The following is a 23,049-nucleotide window of genomic DNA, read 5'->3' on the forward strand; positions in this document are numbered from 1 at the left end:
TGTAGTGTCCTATGTTCCCAGGGTCCTATGTTCGAGGACGAATCTCAGTTGCCTCCGCGTCTGAGACCATCAATCCGCGCATTTTATCACGTGGCTTGTTGAGCGTTACCGCGGAGACGTAGTGCGTGTGGAGGCTTCACGCTATTCTCTGCGGCATCCACGCACAACTCACCACATGCCCCACTGAGAGCGAGATCCACATTATAGCGACCACGAGGAGGTTACCCCATGTGACTCTACCCTCCCTAGCAACTGTGCCAATTTGATTGCTTAGGAGACCTGACTGGAGTTCGAACTCGCGACTCCAGGTGTGGTAGGAATAATTATATTTTTTAAAACTATCGGTTATCGGAAAAAATGTATGCCAATAGTTTTTTTATTTTTTTATTATTATTATTATTATTCCTCCATGTTTCTCTGTGGCCGGGACAAAAAGGGAAAAAAAAGTTCCAAAAAGTAACTATCGGCACCGATTAATCGGTAAAACCGATATATCGGTCTAACCTCTAGTTCAGTTTTCATTCGTTCAGTACAGACCCAGCTTACACACAATCCGTAGACTTGATTTACAGTTTCTGCACCAATTCAGGTGGAAAATATATGGAATTTTGTGGAATAGATTTAAACTCGGTTTAATCTGTGAATAAAAGAGCCAGATTAATAGATCCTGTGTGGGCTGCTACAGTCACAATCGCACACACTCGTTCTGTTTTCAAACGAGCTCAGAAAGACACAAATGTCTGTAATGGAATTCTACTGATGGACTAGACATCGACAGCATATATACAGAGAGAGATCGAGATTGAAAGGCAGTACAGGAGAGATAGAGAGAAAAATGGCACAGTACAGTAATAGTTGAGGTCGCTGGTTTAGTTGAAGCTCCTTTGAACAGACCGGAACATGGATGACATTACTGGAGAAAATGAATGTAGAGGAGAGAATGGCTGAGTTCAGAAAGGAATACATTTTGCATCTTAAATCCAATTTTGTGTAAACACGTCTTAACGTTTCCGATACCCATTTGATCAAATAATAAACCGCAGAAATGACTTCCGATGTTGCTTTAGTTTTATTATTTAACTGAATTAAACAGGATCTTTTTTTTTTCCATTTCGTACGTCCATTAAAATCAAGGCTTTTATTTTGGCATTTCTGTGTGTTTTTGATGGTAGTTTCTCACCTCCGGATAAGCAGTTGTAAGTGCAACATGTCCCGGTGTGACAATTAAACCCCAAAAAGCTGTGATTTAATTAAATAAATATATAGTCTTTATGTGCTGCGTGCTTCAGAGCGCTCTGCTCACTGTCATCTACTACATATAAACACACGGTGCACGTGTGATGCTCATGATGAGGTGTTTTCAGCGTACAAGCGGCACTTCACACATTCATTTTGAAGCACGCAGCACATGCAGATTATACATTTATTTAGTGAAATCACAGCTTTTTGGGGTTTAATAATCACACTTGGACATATCGAGATTTTAATTGGATTAATTGTGCATTCAAACATTCACTTTCCTCCCAAACCTGTCAAATTCTGTGACATTTTATAGCCAATGCAAGTTTTAGGGCTGGATTCAGTGATTCCGTCCGTGTTTTCCGCATCGCTGAAATCATAGGGGCCCTACATGTGTGCAAGCAGACTCCGATCGTTGAATTATTGAAAATTAATTTACATATCGAGGTGTAAAGGCCGCATCACCACACTACCACCTCGGGGCGTGCGGTCCGACCGTCGTCATTGTCTAAAGTTTACAACTCAAATATTTTTCTGTACATTACAGCAGTGTTGGAATGAATAAAATTTGCATTCGAACTGTTTTTTTAACACTAAAATATTTTCCAGGACATTTAGGTGTTTTTCTCATTTTCCGTGACTGGAAAAGTGCATTGCAAAATTCCAGGATTTCCAGGATGTTTGGGAACCCTGACAGTTTGCTCAGTTTACTGCACATTTAACAAATCCTGCTAATTCATGCATTCAGAAAATGTACATACTGCACGCGGTATACACACTATATACTGCAGAAATAGGATGAGAAGTATGCAAGTATGCATAGGGGGAGGTGCGCTGCAAAAAAAAAAAATTATAATTTCTTCATATTTTTTTATTTTATTTTATTTCTAGGAAAAATACTGTATGTAAACATTCTTAAAACAAGACATATTTACTTGAGAAGCAAAATGACAAGATTTTTTTGTCTTGTTTTCAGAGAAATCGAACCAAATTTTGCAACGTTTATGCTTATACCAAGAAAAAAATATTTGCCATTGGGGTAAAAAAGAAAAAACTTAATTCTAAAGGAAAACAGTGTATTTTTCTTGCCCCACTGGCAAATATTTATATCTTATTTTAAAGCATAAACACCACCAAATGATGTTAGATTTCACTGAAAACAAGACTTCATATCTTTCTGCTAAATTTACCTTGTTTTAATAATGTTTAGATATTTTTACCGGACGATTAAACAAATACAGTATACTCCAGAATGATCAAATGGTGAGAATGATGGACTGAGAGTGTCTGGTCTGGTCCGGTCTGGTCTCAGTGTTGGTGTTTTGAGGTTTTGGTGTTCAGGGCTTCAAATCCAGAGATTCATCAGCTACTGCCAGCTGTCATCTACACACACAGACACACAGACAGACACACAGACAGACACACAGACACACAGACAGACAGACACACACACAGACACGCACACACAGACACGCACACACAGACACGCAGACAGACACGCAGACAGACACGCAGACACACAGACAGACACACACACAGACAGACACACAGACAGACAGACACAGACACGCACACACAGACACACAGACACAGACACACAGACACAGACACGCAGACACAGACAGACACGCAGACACACACGCAGACACGCAGACACACAGACAGACACACAGACACAGACACACACGCAGACAGACACACACAGACAGACAGACACACGCACACACAGTATTTGTAAAGCATGTCCTTCTTAATAAGTCAGTCTTTAATATCAATCAATAATGTAATAATAAAAAGTGTATTGTAAAACTGTTTACCATGATGGCGCGCTGCTTCCATGTCATTGTGTGTGATTTCTGATTCAACTGCATCTTCTGTCTCACACGCCATGTTTGTGTCCATCGTTGCGTCGTCCTGCAAACACACAAACACAACCATGAAAACTGTTCATTTGTGTTCAGAATAGTGTACTAACAATACTCATATGATTTTTGTAGAATGTACTGTACACGGTGCTCTATATGTGACCTTTCTGTATGCATTAAATATGTTTATGGGTGTTTCTTCAAACTTCAGACACTTTCAGCACTGTGGACTTCTCGAAAGTTAAAGTCTAGTTTAAACATGTTTCACACTCTCACTAGTTGATTTAATGTGTCTATATCAACGTCCATCAGTGTGTGTTCATGCATCACAGGAGATTTATGTCATTCAAGTCATGAAAATTAATTTCCAGCACATCTCAAATTCTGTATTGTGTTTAACAGAATTATGTGCTGGAAATGACGCTGATGGAAATTAAATTTTTAAGGTTTTTCAAGTAAAACAACTGATTGTTTTGCTAAAGCTAATTTCATAGCTGATATTTGATGTGTCCAAATACGCAGAATTAAATCAGATTTTAACACTTTTTCAAACAAGCACTAATTCGTATTTTTATAATGGATTTCCATAGTTTAATATTGAACGTCTGGACTATCACACCTGGAGTCGTGAGTTTGAATCCAGGGCGTGCTGAGTGACTCCAGCCAGGTCTCCTAAGCAACCAAATTGGCCCGGTTGCTAGGGAAGGTAGAGTCACATGAGGTAACCTCCTCGTTGTCGCTATAATGTGGTTCTCGCTCTCGGTGGGGCGCGCGGTGAGTTGTGTGTGGATGCCGTGGAGAATAGCGTGAACCCTCCACATGCACTACGTCTCCACGGTAACACGCTCAACAAGCCACATGATAAGATGCACGGATTGACGGTCTCGGACGCGGAGGCAACTGAGATTCATCCTCCGCCACCCGGATTGAGGTGAGTCACTACGCCACCACGAGGACTTAGAGCGCATTGGAAATTGGGGAGAAAACACCCCCCCCCCCCCCACCCCATTCTTTTATTGAAGAATAAAATGGTCAAATCTAGACATAAAAGACATTTGCAAAGTACCAAAAGTAAATGATGAAGACCAGGCGAGAAGTTACGAATTCAGTTTTAATGAGACCTTCATAGAACAAAAAGAAAGTTTAAACCTGTTTATTTTAATACAAATAGTCAACCCATTGGACATGAAAGTGCCTGAAGTTTACACAAAATTGGATTCAAAATGCGAAACAGCCGTTTTTTTCCAGTATGATTACTGGACGAATCAAACATGCATCATAATGAGGTAACGTGACAACAATATAACAAACTACTGCACAAACTGATTATTTGGTGCATAATGCATACTGTTTCACACACCTTTTTTAAACCCTTATGTTGTGTTCTGGTCATTTTGACACAGGCGATTTTTTTTTTTTTTTAATTGTTTTTCTTCTTCCCTTAAACCAATTGGAATAAAATTAATTTACTTTGTTCACATATGGCATATGATTTTTTTTTTCTTTACATTTTATAGGTTTTATTTCACTTTGTTACACTTGTTGTGTTCCCGGTCAAAAATGACCGGCCATTGGAAATGAATGGATTAGACTACAAAAGAGAAAAAATGAGTGTTCAGGAGTCTGTGCAACCATTAGATGAGCACATATATGTCTTTGAACATAAACACACACACACACACACACACACACGCTCGCTCACACACACACTATTTTTTGCTAAAACTTTTAAACAAAGTAGTGTGATAAACAGGACAGAAAATTGTATGTATGGTATTTAATATAGTAAAAATATCCATAAAAAAGGCTTTTTCTAATGCAAAAATGTAGTTGTACTAGCACAGGTAATTTAGGCCTATTGTCAATAAATTCCAAAAATGGTACAAAACATGTTGTAGTTACTAGAAATCAAGTTGAAAAAAGATAATTTATGGATTATGTGAGATTTCTAATCCATTAAATTGGGTTGGTTATTTGGTAGACAATGAGGAACACAGCACAAGGGTCGAAGGCAGTATGAAGTATATACTGTACATAGTCAATAAGCGTTTGCGCATGTGTGTGAACGCCCCTCACCTGCACCCACGGGTGCTCCAGCACCTCATCAGCCGTGTAACGAGCACCAACATTCACCTGCAGCATTTTACCAATTAAATCCTGCAAAAGACACATTGAACCTATCAGCTGCATAAAAAGAGCTGATGTAACTTAAATCAGCCAATCAGCTGCTGCCACAGAGCACATCAAACATTATGTAATAAACAATATCAGGTTTATGCCAAGTTATCCAGCTGACCACGCAAATCATGTTTGAAGATAAGGAATCAGGATAAGTGAGTGTTGATTGAATGTTTATTATTGATATGTGTGTATGCTGTTTGCAAACCTTAGCAGAGGCGCTGATATTGTCCCAGTATGGAGCGGGAAACTCCAGTTGGCCCAGTAAGATCTGTTCAAACAGTTCGTCCTGCTGGTTTGTCTCGCTGCGGAATGGAGGAAACCCGCACAGCAGGATGTACGTGATCACACCCGCCGCCCAGATGTCCACCTTCATACCGTACCTGAAACACATGTTTACTCAGATTAACATTTAAAGGGATAGTTCACCTAAAAATGAAAATTCTCTCATGCCATCCCAGATGTGTAAGACTTTCTTCTGCAGAACACAAATGAAGATTTTCAGAAGAATATTTCAGCTCTGTAGGTCCATACAACGCAAGTGAATGGTGACCAGAACTTTAAAGCTCCAAAAAGCACATAAAAGGCAGCATAAAATTAATCCATATGACTCCAGTGGTTAAATCCATGTCTTCTGAAGTGATATGATAAGTGTTTAAAAAAAAGCTACAGGGAGACACCTACAATAGAAGTCAATGTAAGTTTTAAAAAATACTTTAACAAAATATCTACAAAACTGAAAAAAACATTTTCTCATGTCCCTCCGCTCTGGGACTACAATTTAAATGAAAAATAAACATTAAAGTACTTCAAAAATTATTATTATTTTTATTATTATTATTATTTATGCATTATTTTGTTTGCATTTATTATTTCGTTGTGCTTTATGCTTAAAACATATTTGGTCATGAGTAATTCATTATAACAGTGGTGAGAAAAATGTACATTATAGTTTATGTCCCATAATATTGACTCAACCCTGTTACCTAAACACATTCACCCCTATTAAATATTTTGAATATTCCACAAATCACATGTTCAACAGGAAGTGAGATCATCTTAATTTCCTGAATGCCATGGGAAAACAAAAGGTACGTTCTCTCATTATTTTTCTGTATTTTCAGTGATGTTGTAACCTTTACAGAGGGGGTATTGCTCAAAATTTCAACTCTGTTACCTAAATTATAAATGAAAGTAATTTATTAATTACAAAATACATTTTATGTGAATCTGTAGAATGTCCTCAATGTCCACATGGCATTAGCATAGACACTAGCTAGCCATATTTATCTGTTTGCTAATTATATGCTAAAACTCAACCCTGTTACTTTCAACCCTGTTACTCATTCAAGAATAACAGGGTTGAGAAATCTTAAGAAGGATTTCTAATTTGGGCCCAAGAAGAGAACTGAAGCACAGTAAATGAGTGAATAGAGGCCAAGTCTTCCACTAAGTTCAACCCTGTTACTTTCAACCATGTTACTCATTCAAGAGTAACAGGGTTGAGAAATCTTAAGAAGGATTTCTAATTTGGGCCCAAGAAGAGAACTGAAGCACAGTAAATGAGTGAATAGAGGCCAAGTCTTCCACTAAGTTCAACCCTGTTACTTTCAACCATGTTACTCATTCAAGAGTAACAGGGTTGAGAAATCTTAAGAAGGATTTCTAATTTAGGCCCAAGAAGAGAACTGAAGCACAGTAAATGAGTGAATAGAGGCCAAGTCTTCCACTAAGTTCAACCCTGTTACTTTCAACCATGTTACTCATTCAAGAGTAACAGGGTTGAGAAATCTTAAGAAGGATTTCTGATTTGGGCCCAAGAAGAGAACTGAAGCACAGTAAATGAGTGAACAGAGACCATATCTTCCACTAAGTTCAACCCTGTTACTTGCAACCATGTTACTCATTCAAGAGTAACAGGGTTGAGAAATCTTAAGAAGGATTTCTAATTTGGGCCCAAGAAGAGAACTGAAGCACAGTAAATGGATGAATAGAGACCATATCTTCCACTAAGTTCAACCCTGTTACCCAATATTCAATGCTGTTACATGGCATCAACCCTGTTACTTCATTGTTTTATCACAAAATGAAAAATAAATCACTCCTGTTATTCAATCACATTTGGTCCATATTTTAATAAATAAAATGCTCTAAAGTAAACTTTGTTATTGAAGTGAAATGCAAATGACATGAATATGGTCATTATTTTGGAACAAATGAAAATTATTATGTAACCATTCATTTAATAAAAACTGCAAGTTTATAGAGGGAAAAATATGTATTTTATTTTATATAACTTTTGTAACAGGGTTGAGGAACATGCAGCCATTATCGAAAAAAAAAAAAAACACTTGTACAAAATGAAACATTAAGGCCTGAGTTAGGCAAAAACACTTTTGAATGGCTAAAAGCATGTTTTTTTAGATTAAACATTGATAACTGACAAAAAAAAGGGCGTAGGTTTCGTTTGAAAGTTGGTAGGGACAAATTACAAGGAGGATGCCTTATTCAAAATGCTGGTATTAAGAAAATGCGATAAAGTCAGTCTGGTAATATAGGCAAAATAACATTATTTCCTCATATAACAAGTCTCATTTATTATTTCTCTGCCCCACCATATTATATATAAGCCTGTTTCAATAAAAACATTACCCATATTCAATAAAAGACTGTGATTGGTGCATCCTGAAAAGCAATGAGGAAAGTAACAGATGCCATTTGTGCACTGCAGGTAGGACAACAATTTACAAATGAACAATGATACTAAGAAACTTTAATAGTCGTTAAAATGACAATTAAAACGTAATATAAAGTTTAAGTATTTTCTATGTGGTAAAACTGCCCAAATGTTGGTCAGAACATTTATGATTTTCTGAAAGTTGGTTGGGACATGTCCCTACCATCCCTACCTAAATCGACTTCTTTGGACAGAAAGTTAAGTTCAATTTTCAAGAAGTGAGAGGCTTAAATGGCACCACAATCATTGGAATCACCCTTAACACACATATTGTTTACGTCTTGTGGCTATACTTATGAAACAGTGAGTATTTTAACGTTTACAGATTGGCATCATTGACTTCCATTGTAAGTGCCTCATTGTTACCCAGATTTATGGGTTTTTTTAAAGAAAAGGAGGGAAGAGTTATTTTTTGTGGTAATGAGCATTATGCCACAAATGCTGCTGATTGGGCTAAATTTGTATTGAACACTGATGTTAGAAGCGTCGCTCCCCAACTGGCTATAACACACAACATTTACCCGGTTTCTGCGATAATCTCGGGGGCGACGTAAGTGGGCGTTCCACAGACGGTGTACAGCGGCCCCTCCACGACTGTAGCCAGACCAAAATCACCCAATTTCAGTGACTTGGTGCCATCTGGATATTCACACACCTACAGAGAAACAAACACATGTGTTCAATCAGGTTCTGTAGGATTGTAGAGTACTACTGTAAATGTACATAAATGAGCGGTAAGACACCATTAATGTGTACGTGCATCCGTGTTTAAATACCAGCAGGTTTTCAGGTTTAATATCTCGGTGTACGATGTTCATTCTGTGCAGATATCGGAGCGCTCCGGTCAGATTGAACAGCATTGCACTGGCGTCTCGCTCCGTGTACTTCGTAGAGGAAGTGATCGCGTCAAACAGGTCGCCACCCTGCCAAAGCCACGCCCACACACACACGACACAATTGCTATAGCAACAGAACGTCAATAGGGTGCAGCAGTGCCCTGCCCACTTTTCCCCATTCATTTCTTCCATAGACTTTTCAAAAAACCCTCCATTAAAGAGCTGTAAAAACATGAATCAAACCAACCAGCTCCTAAGTGAATCGCAACATTACAGACTTTATTTTAAGACAAAAAAGTAATTGAAAATCCAACATAAAGTCAAAGGTACAAGTCTGTGTACTTGCCGTCTTTCACAAGGGCACGAACTACAATCCCATGAAGCATTGCGAATGATATTATAGAATATAAAACTATGGAAATATATAAAACATTGAATTTTAGATTGTTGATAAGTATAGAAACAATATAGTTTGTTTATTGCAAATATTCCGATGTACACAAATATATAAGTACAAGACTCGTTTGCGTCATTCAGTGTGCGTCATTGAAGTGGGTGGTCGCTTACGGTCTTATTTCGCGGGCTTTCTTGGCCACGGTTCTCTGATTGGTGGATTTTTCACTTTTACCACGGGTGCTGTAGTTGTTCACCAGGAATTCTGCTATTAAACGTGGAATTTTTAAACAATTATTAGATGGATGGTTCAATAGAAGTATATACCACAGATGAACGACCTCGGAGCTCACGATAGGTCTGTCTTTAAAGGTTTATAAGTTGTTGTTAAAAATCAATTCGTCTATGGAAAACATGAATGGGATTTTTACTTCCGGAACCTGTTGCACTCTATATCTCTGAATGTCAGCTGATTAAGTAAATGACGCAGGATGTTGGTGTGAAACTTAACTCGGTTAAAACCGTTAGTTCCGATAGCTGATAGTACCTTAACAAGCTCCATGACGAGATACAGCTCAGTGGGCGTGTCCAGCTCCTCTATTAGCATAATAATACTGGGGTGTTGCACTCGCCGTAGTATCGCCACCTCATTGGCTATCAGGTGCTCCTGGATATCCAAAGAAACCAATCAGAATCTTTGGTTTTTGCATTAGGAGTGAACGAGAAAGAATGTATGGCAATAATCTGAATGTTAACTAGATGGGTGAAGTTTGTCTGAAAATGTAACACTAATTCAAAATAAAAAAAAGTTTGCAAGTAACAGACAGACAGAAAGAAAACAAGGCAAGAAAGAGAGAGAGACAGTTAAAGCAGATTAAAGGCCTTGTTTTCATTTGAATTTTTGCATTTTTTGGCAATTGGATATTTTTGAACAGTTTAAATAGTCTAGGCCTGTTTGAACATTCCGTTAATGTAAGTCTATGAGATTTGGGGGAGATTTGATCACCCACTGTGTGAAAACCGTAATTCTGATCAGTCAGAGAAGTCAATGCAACCCGAGTCGGAACAGTCTGAAGGTCTGTGCCAAGTTTAGCAGACGTAGCTTGAAAGCTTTATGAGTTAAGGCCTTTGCACACCAAACGTGAATTTTCGCAGCGATTAACATTTTGAATCGAAACAATGGATTCCTAACGAGCCACACACCTAGAGCGAATATTTGTGCATTGACAAAGCAAGTTTTTTTTCTTCGCTAGGCCATGAAATGCTCTCACCAATAAAATATAAGTTTTGGATCACGTGTCAGAAGCTGCTGCAGTTACCAAAACCAGCACAATTCCTGGCGCTAAAGCACGGAAAGCTGTTTTGACAACCGACATTAAACGCTGAAGAAACTCAAGGAAGAAATCGTACATTTGATTTTCATGAAATGTCTTAAAAACTGAATTTTTTTTCTTATATGGGTTCTCTTAACATGAATGATAAAAATGATATTGCTGCATCATTGCCTTGCATCCCCTTTAAAAAAAACTTTCTGAACTTATGTGGATTGTCTTCATTATGTATTCCATATTGCTGCATTTTTTGCCTTTGCATTTAATCTTATATGAGTTCTCTTATATGGGAGCATATCTATTTTCCCAGGGCCCTAAGTTCCCCACTTCAATATTCTGTGAACACAAATTAACCCTCCAATTGTTTTCGGGTCAAATTTGACACGTTTCAAGTTCAAATATTTCATAAATATTCTCCATATAATATTTATTTCATAAATATTAACCCTAACCCTAATCTAACCCTAACCCCTAACCTTATTATATCTGGGGAACATAGGACCCTGGGAACATAGGAATGACCCCCTCTTATATCTCTATCATATACTGGATATCACAGCATCTTTGCCTTTTGTAAACATTCGCCTACTTTCTGTGTGAAAGGGCCATTCGTCTGCGATTCGCCTCTCACTTCACCTTTGGTGTGCAAAAGGCCTTAACTGTCAGAAATTCTGGTCTTGGTTTAGTGATAAAAAATAAATAAATAAATAAATAAATAAAAGTCTGTAGAATAACAGTATGTTGGCTTTGTCAAGGAAACGTAATTAATTGGAAACTATTTTGTTTGCAAGACTGCACACAGATTCTCATAATGGGAGTTTTGTGTCTTTTAATTCATGATTTGAGGTCATCTATATCAGTGGTCCTCAACTGGCTTTGCTTCGGGACCCAGATTTTACACTGGACATCAAGTGGCGACCCACCACAGTAAAAAACATAACCTGTATTTAATGTATCCTGGGTCACATTTTCTTTTATCTTGCATAGTTTTGTTCATGGTTTTCAAGTATAAATGCATTTATCAAGTGACATTATTTTTTGTTGTTGATGTCAACAACAAAAAGAAGTTCTCTTCCCCCTTTTTAAAAGTTGATGAGCATATTTATTTATATAAGCCCAATATATTTATTATCCAGTTTATTTCCTAATATCAAACATCATTCTAACAGAACATATTATTCATAATTTGTCCACAAGTCTTGGAGGTCCAGATTTGATGTATTTGGCCTTATATTTACAGTGTAATGACATATAAGTACAGGCATAAGACCATGATGGCCCCTCATTATAATATAATAATAATAATAATAATAATAATAAATTATAGTAGTCATGAAAAATAGGATAGATTCTACCCAATAGAGTATTTATTATGAAACTATAACATTTGTCAAAAGATCACATTTACTGTTACTACTGTAAAATCGTGAAACATATTTGTATGGGTAATGATGTAATTTTAAAAACAACTTTATTTTGGCACATAGCACAGTGTAGCTATGTTCCACCTCACTGCTGTGTATAATGTCGGGGCTGCCTGTTTGAGAGGTTTGACTTCCTAGAAAAATTCTTACTAGAATCCAAATGGGCGTTGATGCGCGGCAAGCACGTGCGCCAGAGATACAGTGGATTAGAGAGCAGATCATTGGCGCGAGTTGTTCCATTACACTAAAGCTTGATTAAAAACAAGCTTAATCGCACCGCGAATGTATCGCGTTGCAGATGAGAAGCCTTTTTGCGTGTATAAAGCACTGAAATTTCAAGCGAAAAATGTTCAATGGGAGAACAATGGTATGTTCTTTCCCTGCTGTCCACGACCCAGTCCGAATAGACCTGTGACCCACTTTTGGGTCATGAACCACCAGTTGAGAAACACTGATCTATATGCTAGTGTACTCCTAAAAGTTGGCAAAATGAGCTTATATAAAAGTTATAATTAGATAAACTTTGATGTTGGCTTGACAAACTCTTGTCCGAAAGTTTAAACTAAGCAACTTAAAGCAGATCAAAGGCCTTTTGTGGGTTTGTTTACATTTGAATTTTTGATGTTAGAGTTTGAATTAACGAGCATTCCGTTGACCCGTTTGAACATTCCATCAATGTACTGTAAATCTATGGGATTGTTCTGATTTTTGATTGTCTGCTGTACGTAAACCCTTATTCCGATCAGTTAGAAAAGACATAACACACTATTCCAGAACAGACTGATGGTCTGTGCCAAGTTTGGTGGATGTAGCTTGAGAGCTCTAGGAGGAGTTAAAGTCAGAAATGGCTTTGTCAAGCCAACATAATAAGCAGGTATACACATTTAACATTTACAGAATGGACAAAAGTAGGGGTGTATGCACATTTGTATTCAGCTAAATGTTCTCTAGAATGAGAAAGTCCAACCCCTAATACCACCTGCATCTGACAAGCAATAAACTCATTTTGGATATTTCTAAAAATGTGACTAGCCATTCGATAACATACACTATATTGCCAAAAGTATTCGCTCACCCATCCAAATAATTGAATTCAGGTGTTCCAATCACTTCCATGGCCACAGGTGTATAAAATGAAGCACCTAGGCATGCAGACTGCTTCTACAAACATTTGTGAAAGAATGGGCCGCTCTCAGGAGCTCAGTGAATTCCAGCGTGGTACTGTGATAGGATGCCACCTGTGCAACAAGTCCAGTCGTGAAATTTCCTCGCTACTAAATATTCACAGTCAATTGTCAGTGGTGTTATAACAAAGTGGAAGCGATTGGGAATCACAGCAACTCAGCCACGAAGTGGTAGGCCACGTAAAATGACAGAGCGGGGTCAGCGGATGCTGAGGTGCATAGTGCGCAGAGGTCGCCAACTTTCTGCAGAGTCAATCGCTACAGACCTCCAAAGTTCATGTGGCCTTCAGGTTAGCTCAAGAACAGTGCGTAGAGAGCTTCATGGAATGGGTTTCCATGGCCGAGCAGCTGCATCCAAGCCATACATCACCAAGTGCAATGCAAAGCATCGGATGCAGTGGTGTAAAGCACGCCGCCACTGGACTCTAGAGCAGTGGAGACGCGTTCTCTAGAGTGACGAATCACGCTTCTCCATCTGGCAATCTGATGGACGAGTCTGGGTTTGGCGGTTGCCAGGAGAACAGTACTTGTCTGACTGCATTGTGCCAACTGTGAAGTTTGGTGGAGGGGGGATTATGGTGTGGGGTTGTTTTTCAGGAGCTGGGCTTGGCCCCTTAGTTCCAGTGAAAGGAACTCTGTATGCTTCAGCATACCAAGAGATTTTGGACAATTCCATGCTCCCAACTTTGTGGGAACAGTTTGGGGATGGCCCCTTCCTGTTCCAACACACCTGCGCACCAGTGCACAAAGCAAGGTCCATAAAGACATGGATGAGCGAGTTTGGTGTGGAAGAACTTGACTGGCCTGCACAGAGTCCTGACCTCAACCCGATAGAGCACCTTTGGGATGAATTAGAGCGAAGACTGCGAGCCAGGCCTTCTCGTCCAACATCAGTGTCTGACCTCACAAATGCGCTTCTGGAAGAATGGTCAAAAATTCCCATAAACACACTCCTAAACCTTGTGGAAAGCCTTCCCAGAAGAGTTGAAGCTGTTATAGCTGCAAAGGGTGGGCCGACGTCATATTAAACCCTATGGATTAAGAATGGGATGTCACTTAAGTTCATATGCGTCTAAAGGCAGATGGGCGAATACTTTTGGCAATATAGTATATGTCTGCCTAAACGCTCTAATCATTTCCTCCAATTTTTGATACATTTTATTTGTCTTTGCAGGTAACTGACTGAGTATTACTGCCAGCGTATTCTCCAAATCACGAATGTCCACTTATTCAGCGCGAAAGACTCGATTACATGAATGGAACGCATACGTTTAATCATCGTTCTGTGGCCTGAGATGCTTTTGATGATTGCAGATGTTTCCACTCAGAATGATTCACAGTAACACAATATAACAATATTTATGTGCAAACTGCAGTCTCACCTTTCCGATGCATTTGGGTTTGTCTATGATCTTTAGTGCGTACTCCTGACCTGTAGACCTGAAAAAGCATCATTCAAATGACAAATGACAAAAGCAACTATCCACAAATAATAAATACAATATCATACATATGGTTACTTTGTAGAGCATATCTGATGAATTCAGATCATTAGATTTGTCATGTTGTTTGTGTATGTGTGCTATATATAATACCTCTTCACACACTCTCTGACTACTGCGAAGTTTCCGTCTCCGATGACTTTACCCACTTTGTATTTCTCCGTGATGACAGGCGACTGAACCTCATTACCATTCACTATAGACAGAGAGAGAAAATGGGTTTACACTCGCATCATGACCTAATATTGTTGCTCCTGTAGGGTAAATGTCTTTTGTTTTGTTTCATTTTTAAGTCGCTTCTGATCAAATGATGTTGGATAAAACTGAATCCAGCGTTTAGTCATTCTTCTGTCCTCACAGAAAGAAAACTGCTGTGCAAAGTACCAATATCACAGCCAATCAGAACATTTTTGATGTTTTAATGTACAGTTTTCGGACCAATGAGATGTCACTGTGGGTGGAGCTACCCACCACAACTCGACAGAATGTCTTAAGGATGGAAACTCACATTACCATGGATGAGGAAGGACTGAACGCTTGTTGCTTTATTGTGTCGCACCTGAAAGTCATTTCCACGATGGTCTAGACTGGTTTATGCTGTTTAATGTGAGTGTGTGAGTGTGGGTGTGTGTTTTACCCTCTGGACTAAGGTCTTCTACATCATGAAGATCTCTGGTGGGAGATAGAGAGGGAGATGCCTGAAGAACAGAAGCCTGCAGAAGAGAAACAGAGAGTCAACACACACACACACTGACATGCAATATAAAGTGGCCACAAAATGAATTTAGACACTTGCATCACACTTAAAATGTCTGAATGATGTTGAATTTGATAGCAAGATATCAAAGCAAAAGCTCTAGCAGCGTTTGATGACACTTGCACTGATATTTTGTTATCTAATGCAATGACTGGCATATTTTTAAGTGTGGCTCAAGTGTCCAAATACTATTTAGAGCCACTGTATACATGTTGACAACAGATCCATCACAGTACAGACACTTACTCTGAGGCTGCCTGGAGATTTCGATGACGTCACTGGTGGAGACTGACTCTGTGGAGCCTCATTGGCTGAGATAAAGGGAGCAAAAGCACCAATCAAAACTGATGACCACTTCGGCATTAGGGCTGTGTAATTATTTGTGATATGAGCATGTGCAGTTTCTTCATCACAGCAATTTGCTATGTTTTTACGGGTCAAGCACTGAAGGTGCGAATCCCTTATTGTATCTGTTGGTTTTCTTCTTCTTCTTCCGCTGTTAAAGTCAATGGCAGCCCATAGAACTGTACATAGGAAAGTTATGAAATTTGGCACACTGATAGAAAACACTCTCAAATGCAACTGACCCGAATTTGGGGTCTCTAACACATACCCTGTAGCGCCACCAACTGTTCAGAATTTCACACACGTTTCGGCCTACAACTTTTGAACTGTAAGGCCTAGAAACAAAAAAATTTTTTCCATCTGATTCCATGGGTCATACCACATTTCAATGGGTTGTGTCATTTTGAGCTCCGCCCACTAGATTTTCTACCATTTTTAATTTTATGAAAAACCTACTTTTTCAAACTCCTCTAAGACCAAATATCCGATTTGCTCGAAATTTTGCATGTATCATCTAGAGACACTCATGAAATAAGTTATGAGATTTATTTTGATAGACCAAACCGTTCTCGTATAACGCTTCAATGAATTTGTTAGCGAGCACGCCAAAATGGAAGTGAGGCTCTATCTTCGCAACACTTTAGCGTTTTGACACGAAACTTGGTATACTTCATCACAAGCATGACCTGAGAGTACCTTCACAGTTTCGGCACAGCGCCACCTTGGGGTCCAGAAATATGAACATTGGCTATTTCTGATTATAACTTTTGAATGGTTTGGTCTTTTTAGATTCCTTGGGGCATACCGTGTTGAATGATACCCAGTTTTTCTATGTCAGCCATATTGGGCATCAGGCATTTAGAATTTTGTCATAAATTGCCGTATATTACGAACGCATTGGCGTATCATTATGAAATTTGGTACGTGTCATTGGGACCAATATTGGGGGTAATGCACTAAAAGTAACGTGTGTTACACAATCAGACTACTTTTTCATGTAAGGAGTAATATAACGCAATTTTTTTTTATTTTAACCATATCGGTTACTTTTTAAATAAAGTAACACGTTGCTTTTGCACACCTCTACTTTCCCTGTATTGCGAGAAATCAGGAGTAAAAGTGTGCAAACTTCGGGGAGGAGATGTAGTGCATGATGGGCATTGTAGTTCTATAGAGTGTGAGGCCAGAGACTATTTATCAGATAGAGGTGAGTCACTTCTGTTTAAATGAATGGGAGAAATTGGAATGCCCAACCAAGAAGCTCTAGCACCCAACAGTCAATGGATGTAGAAAGGAAGTCCCACCTTGCAGGTAAAAGACCCAATCACCTTTTAGATACAGACATCACCTGTCAATCAACTTGCTAACTCACATGTGCATTAGCTATACAAGCCAGGAGTTTTTGGAGTAATATGAGGTCAACACTCGGTTGAGTGAAACATGATTGATTCATGTGTTAATACACACTGCATTAAAAAAATCAGTAAACGCGTTTAGGCAGTGGGATTATAAGACTAGTCTTCCACTGGCCATGACATGATACACAGGGTGAAATACTCGCTCAATTCACTGACTTATGCAGCTGAACTGCTCCGTGTTACAGCTCCCCGTAACTGGGAGAATGGGATGAGAAAAGCTGACTCTGGATCAGTGGCTCTGAGCAACGTTCTACATCGATTGTGTATGCATTTATGAAACAAACTGTTATGGCATTTTGTTAGAATTAAAAATGATTTCATTCAAGTTGTATCAACATGTGCCTTTAAAGTTGTGGCATCTGTATGCACCGTGATATCAACTCAAAACAAGCGTGCACTGAGATGACTTAAGTGAAAAATATGCATTTATTCATCAGACTTATTCCATGAACATGTTAGGCTGCATTCCCCACTGAATTTTATCCTGACTTCTGAAGAACATCTCAAGTTGACTCTGGCATTGTCGATGGGCACAGCACATGATGACATATATGTTGCAGGTTCAAGTGTTGGACTTTGCTGCTTTAGGTAATACAGTAGTTATTCTTCATTATTCATATTGGCTGCCATGTTGATGGAAAAACTAATCATGCATATTTTTGTTAATGATTCTTTATTATAAATATGACATGAAGACCTACTTTCTAAATATGTGTTTGTTTACTATGTTGTTTTGACATGAGTGTTGTACAGTAGCTAGTATGACCTGTAATGTCCCTTGTATGCAATGCATGGATTATTTGTATAGAATGCATAGCATAGCAGAAGAGAAATTGGCTGTGAGAAAAAAGTAATGCAAAAATAACACAAAAGTAACTTAATGCTTTACTTTCCATAAAAATTTACTTTTGAATTAAGTTACTTTTTAAAGGAGTAACGCAATATTCTAACAAGTTACTTTTAAAAGTAATGTTACCCAACACTGATTGGGATCATGTCCTGAAGGTACTTTTGGGTACAGTTCATGAAACATGTTACGCATCAACGAATTTAATGGCAAGATGCCAATAAGGTACAGGAGGCTGTATCTCTTGAACGCTTTGGTGTATTGACATGAAACTTCAAATATGGCATTGTGGCCAAGCACATATTAATTTGGTAACAGCGCCACCAATTGGTCAAAAGTTACAAGCATTTGTATAACACTATAAGTAATAAAACTAATGTCTTTTTCCACACTATGCTTAAAATCATCACCGGAATTCTATATTCAATCTAAATGTTTGCTATTGGTGTGCTGCCTGCAGCTATATTTTCTTTTTTTGTTGTTTTAATTCACCTGATTCTGATTGGTGCACATCTTTTGCACACTGACGAGATCTTGCCAATCAGAATGCAATTATTACAACAAAGAAATAACCAACACTATCATCTATCATTAGTGGAAAGTGAAATGTACTTTTGAACATTGAAATGCATTTTTGGAATGTAAGGAAAAACATTTGCCAGCAATAAAATCGCAATATCCATAAAAAAATTAAGATGTGATTTACCAGATACAGGCGATTTGGATCTCGGCACTCCAGAACTTCTGGGCCCAGATGTCTTGGGTGGAACTGATGGTCTGGATTTCTTACACTCTGAGAGACAGACAGATGTTGTGTTAGACAGACAGACAGATGGCAACGTGCGTCTCTCGTATGTGTCTGTCTCACCGTTAACGAACGCCGCCGTGGCACCCTTCCCTGCGTGTCCAATTGCAGCGTCGTCCTGAGCGTAACGGAACTTCTCCAAACCGCACGCGATGAAAACATCGTCGTCGCTGAAGAAATCTTGCAGACTCGTTAACTGCAGACACAGACAGAGAGACTCGTTAAAAGTCCCAATTATTTACTGTGTAGTTTAATACTAGCGGTTACACAGCAGGAGTAAAGCATTATGGGAAAATAAAGTCAGAAATTAATGTTACCCTTTACAAAGATGCAAAAGATCGTAATCAAAGAGGTTCTGTCGACATGACAATGTTACTGTCAGTTGCCTGTACAATCACTTTCCTCATCACTGATCACCATGACAACATGATTACTGCTATTAGCACATTCACACACACACACACACGGCTATCTAAATGAGGACATATCATAGACTTCTATTGTTTTTATATAAAGCAAATAAAATTAAAAAAACAAATGTGGACACCTCCAAAGAGAGGTTCTGTCAGATTTAGCTGACTTGTAAAGACACATTTTGACCTCAAAATATAAATATACACACACTGTCTGGCCAAAAACAAACCGGTCTTTGAAGTAAACCCCTCCTCTCTGCAGTAAGAGGTGTGTGGCATACAGATGAACACACACACACACACACACACACACACACTGTACTGCTGAGCCAATTATTGGGAATCACTCAAGTGAACAGGGGAAAGCAGGTTACTATGGCAACCAGCCTGCAGCCAGACTCTGATGGGGGATACACAACACAGACAGCTGTCTTACTTACTGTGTGACAATTACAGCAGACAAGGGAGGAAGTTCTAGAATATCCACATTTCTCTCATTCTAAAACTTGCAGTCATTTGGAGTCGCTCAGACTCGCTGTGCCATCATCAGAGTCAAGAGAACACTCCACTCTCAATGTCTCATTTACTGCTCAATTTGTCTCCTGTAGGCAACTAGTCATTTTTCTCTCCTTTTTTCCCTTATTTGGAATGCCCAATTCCCAATGCGCTCTAAGTCCTCGTGGTGTTGTAGTGACTCGCCTCAATCCGGGTGGAGGAGGACGAATCTCAGTTGCCTCTGCGTCTGAGACCGTCAATCCGCGCATCTTATTACGTCGCATTTTGAGGGCATTACCGCGGAGACATAGCGTATGTGGAGGCTTCACGCTATTCTCCGCAGCATCCACACACAACTCACCACGCGCCCCACCAAGAGCGAGAACCACATAGTGACCACGAGGAGGTTACCCCATGTGACTCTACCCTCCCTAGCAACCGGACCAATTTGGTTGCTTAGGAGACCTGGCTGGAGTCACTCAGCACGCCCTGGATTCGAACTCACGACTCCAGGGGTGGTAGTCAGCATCAATACTCGCTGATCTACCCAGGCCCCCGATATCAGGGGTTTTTATGTTCAACTTTTGAATGCCTTCCTAAAATATTACAGTAGCTATATATTTTCATGCATAAAGATCCATGTATTCTGTGTGTGGAAAAATTGAATATTATAGATATGTAACATTATGAAGACAGATCTCCTTTCCTGTATATCTTCTTGATGTTGGAAAATATTTACTTCATATTAATTTTACAGTGGAATTTTTTTAAACCTCCTTAAAGTCCACAGACCCCAGTTTGAAAACCTTCTAGCACAAGTCAACACTGACCCAAAGTATTGACTAGCTGCAGATCACATGACTTCAAGTTGGGTCTATTTTAATGCATGGCTCCATTTACTTCCATTGTACAGTATACATGCATTACTGTAAATGTGATTTTTACATATGTTTTAAAAAAATTGATGAACGAATTGAAATTGTTTTCTGTGGTTTATCATCATTGTGCCACAAATGATGATAAACCTTCATTTGCATTGATCCCAGAATATTCCTTTAAAATCATTTCGCAGATATCCCCCATGATCATACAGAAATTGTAAAAACCTGTGTAGATTGTCTTTCTCTAAAGCTTTGAAACCTCTTTTAAATAACATTTTGTTGACACTGGAATTTTTCAGTGATATTCTATTTGCTTTGACCAGACGGTGATTAATATTGATCTTATACGTCTTCAGATGTCAGTGGTCCAAAATAAACTGCTTTTCGAGCTGCTGAAAGGAAACACACACATCCACAAATAATCAATAAACAAGATGTATTAGTGATAGACCGAAATATTGACCGGGCACATTGAAAATTGTATCTCCAATTTCGTGCACATCTCATTCGCTATCATGAAATTCTATAGAATGGGGTTCAAAGTCTAAGCCAAGACCTCACATTCTTTTCTATTTTAATGCAAAAAATGTTATAACAATTCATATTTCCAGCATAACAATTTGAGTGAAAAGTTGATTGATTTTTGTGTGTTTAGGATACGATCTTTGGTGGGGTACTTGTATGTTTAGGTGGGGCAACGTTGATCGTATCACTGTTAGCAGTGTGTAAACCTCACTCCCCTAGCCTCAAGAGGTGCACTAGTGACTGATGCTACAGGCTGTAGCTTTTAGCCTCCTCATTAGCATGTGCGCCTACCATACCAGTGACGCCGGTTCGAGTCCTGTTCGGAGCGGGTTGAGCAGAACTGGTTACAAGGGCGTGGGCATCAGAAGTCTCTTGGAGGGGCAATACCCTCCCCCCCAGCACCCCTTAGACCAGACCATGGTTCTCAGGCTTTTTGACCCCACTGTATATCTTCATCTAGATATCTACATCGGCATGAAGAACCCATATTGGTCGACCATCAGAACGTATACACACACACCTGTTTGCCGTCCAGTGTGTACAGTCTCTTCACCACACCGGAGTCCAGTTTGATGGCTTCTGTGATGTCGGCGAGCACCTGGTCAAACGAGTGCGCCGTTTTCTTATTCAGCAGAATTCTCACGGCCTTCCGAGGCTTCACGCCACTCCGGATCACCGTCACAAGTTTGGGTTTGATAAAGTCTTTACTCTCCCTTGCTTCCCCTGCTGCGCGCTGGGCCCCCTGATGCATGGCTCCGCCAACAGGCCCTGCCCCGACCACTGGCCCCACCCCCGCCTGTCGAGAACCCCAGTTAGGGTTGACGTTCTTCGTGTAGTCCACCTTTCTGTAGGGCTCGTTAGAGGCGCACACGTAACTCTCACCTACAGCGGTAAATGAGAAAACGACAAGTTAGTTTGGTCATTTCACCTTGGAATCCAAATGAACACAACTTACATTCTTAATACACGTTGCTGGTCTTGTTGTGAATGATTCATCAAATCCGTCTCTGAATCAACTTAACCAAGCACTATTAGTTTCAACCCCCTGTCATATAGAGACACTTTTCACAAAGTTAGGGTTAGTTAGGGTTAGGGTTAGCAAATTTGTCCACTTGTGGATGGTTACCAGGGCGTTGCCCCAAGTGAAAATCCCATTCATATTTTCCATAAGGGAACTGGTTTTTAACTATAACTTCTCAACTTTTAAAGAGAGACCTGGTGTGAGCTCCGAGGTTGTTAATCGATGGTATATGCTTCTGCTGAAGCCACCAGTCCATGTTATTTCAACTTCATAAAAAAAAAAAAAAAAAAAAGAATTTGTGGTGAAGAACTACACTACCCATGATCCTGAAGTGAGATCCACCAATCAGAGAAAGAGCTCTGCAGCTCCACCCACTCCCATGATGCACTGTGAATGATGAAACTGAGTTGCTCTACCTACACTCTCAAACTACTTATACATTTCAACTGTATATATTTCAGTGTTTAGCAATAAAATGTAAATATATTGTATATTTACTTCTGGAACTATTTAAAGTTTTTAATTAGATTACGCATTTGCAATGCTTCATGGGACTGTAGTTCATTCCCTCATTAATGACGTTAAGCACACAGTCTTGTACCTTTGTCTTTTGTCTGATTTTCAAACACTTTTTTGCTTCAAATCAAAGTTTGTAATGTAGTCACCTCAGAGCTGGTTGGATTGGTTCATTGCAGACAACTCTTTTATGAAGGACTAAATACTACTACTAATAATAAGTATACTAATAATGGGAAAAACACCTTCAGAACCAAGACGGCTGAAAAAGTGGGTGAGTTATGGGTTTGTTCAAATAACTTACCCTAAATATGAGCAATAGTAATAGTGGTTGGTT

The 23,049-nt window shown here is 39.2% G+C and overlaps 1 protein-coding gene across 2 annotated transcripts in view; it reads right to left on the reverse strand.

Moving 5' to 3' along the window:
* Positions 1 to 149: 149 nt before the first annotated feature.
* Positions 150 to 23,049, reverse strand: part of LOC127418569 (serine/threonine-protein kinase DCLK2) — a 27,565-nt gene continuing 4,665 nt past the window's right edge. Inside the window, exons 2-15 of one of the 2 annotated variants that reach the window (XM_051659183.1) lie at positions 21,696 to 22,057; positions 18,925 to 19,057; positions 18,763 to 18,849; positions 15,693 to 15,757; positions 15,327 to 15,402; positions 14,783 to 14,885; positions 14,570 to 14,627; positions 9,796 to 9,915; positions 8,796 to 8,942; positions 8,541 to 8,674; positions 5,491 to 5,665; positions 5,181 to 5,261; positions 3,057 to 3,153; positions 150 to 2,622 (exon numbers count right to left, since the gene is read on the reverse strand). In XM_051659183.1, coding sequence (XP_051515143.1) covers positions 2,606 to 2,622; positions 3,057 to 3,153; positions 5,181 to 5,261; positions 5,491 to 5,665; positions 8,541 to 8,674; positions 8,796 to 8,942; positions 9,796 to 9,915; positions 14,570 to 14,627; positions 14,783 to 14,885; positions 15,327 to 15,402; positions 15,693 to 15,757; positions 18,763 to 18,849; positions 18,925 to 19,057; positions 21,696 to 22,057 — 1,655 coding nt within the window. In that variant the 3' untranslated portion in view covers positions 150 to 2,605. Of the gene's footprint in view, positions 3,154 to 5,180; positions 5,262 to 5,490; positions 5,666 to 8,540; positions 8,675 to 8,795; positions 8,943 to 9,795; positions 9,916 to 14,569; positions 14,628 to 14,782; positions 14,886 to 15,326; positions 15,403 to 15,692; positions 15,758 to 18,762; positions 18,850 to 18,924; positions 19,058 to 21,695; positions 22,058 to 23,049 lie in introns of both variants that reach the window. The other variant, XM_051659182.1, reaches the window with a different exon arrangement.

This window comes from Myxocyprinus asiaticus, chromosome 28, assembly GCF_019703515.2.
Source record: "Myxocyprinus asiaticus isolate MX2 ecotype Aquarium Trade chromosome 28, UBuf_Myxa_2, whole genome shotgun sequence".
NCBI classification, from domain to species: Eukaryota; Metazoa; Chordata; class Actinopteri; order Cypriniformes; family Catostomidae; genus Myxocyprinus; species Myxocyprinus asiaticus.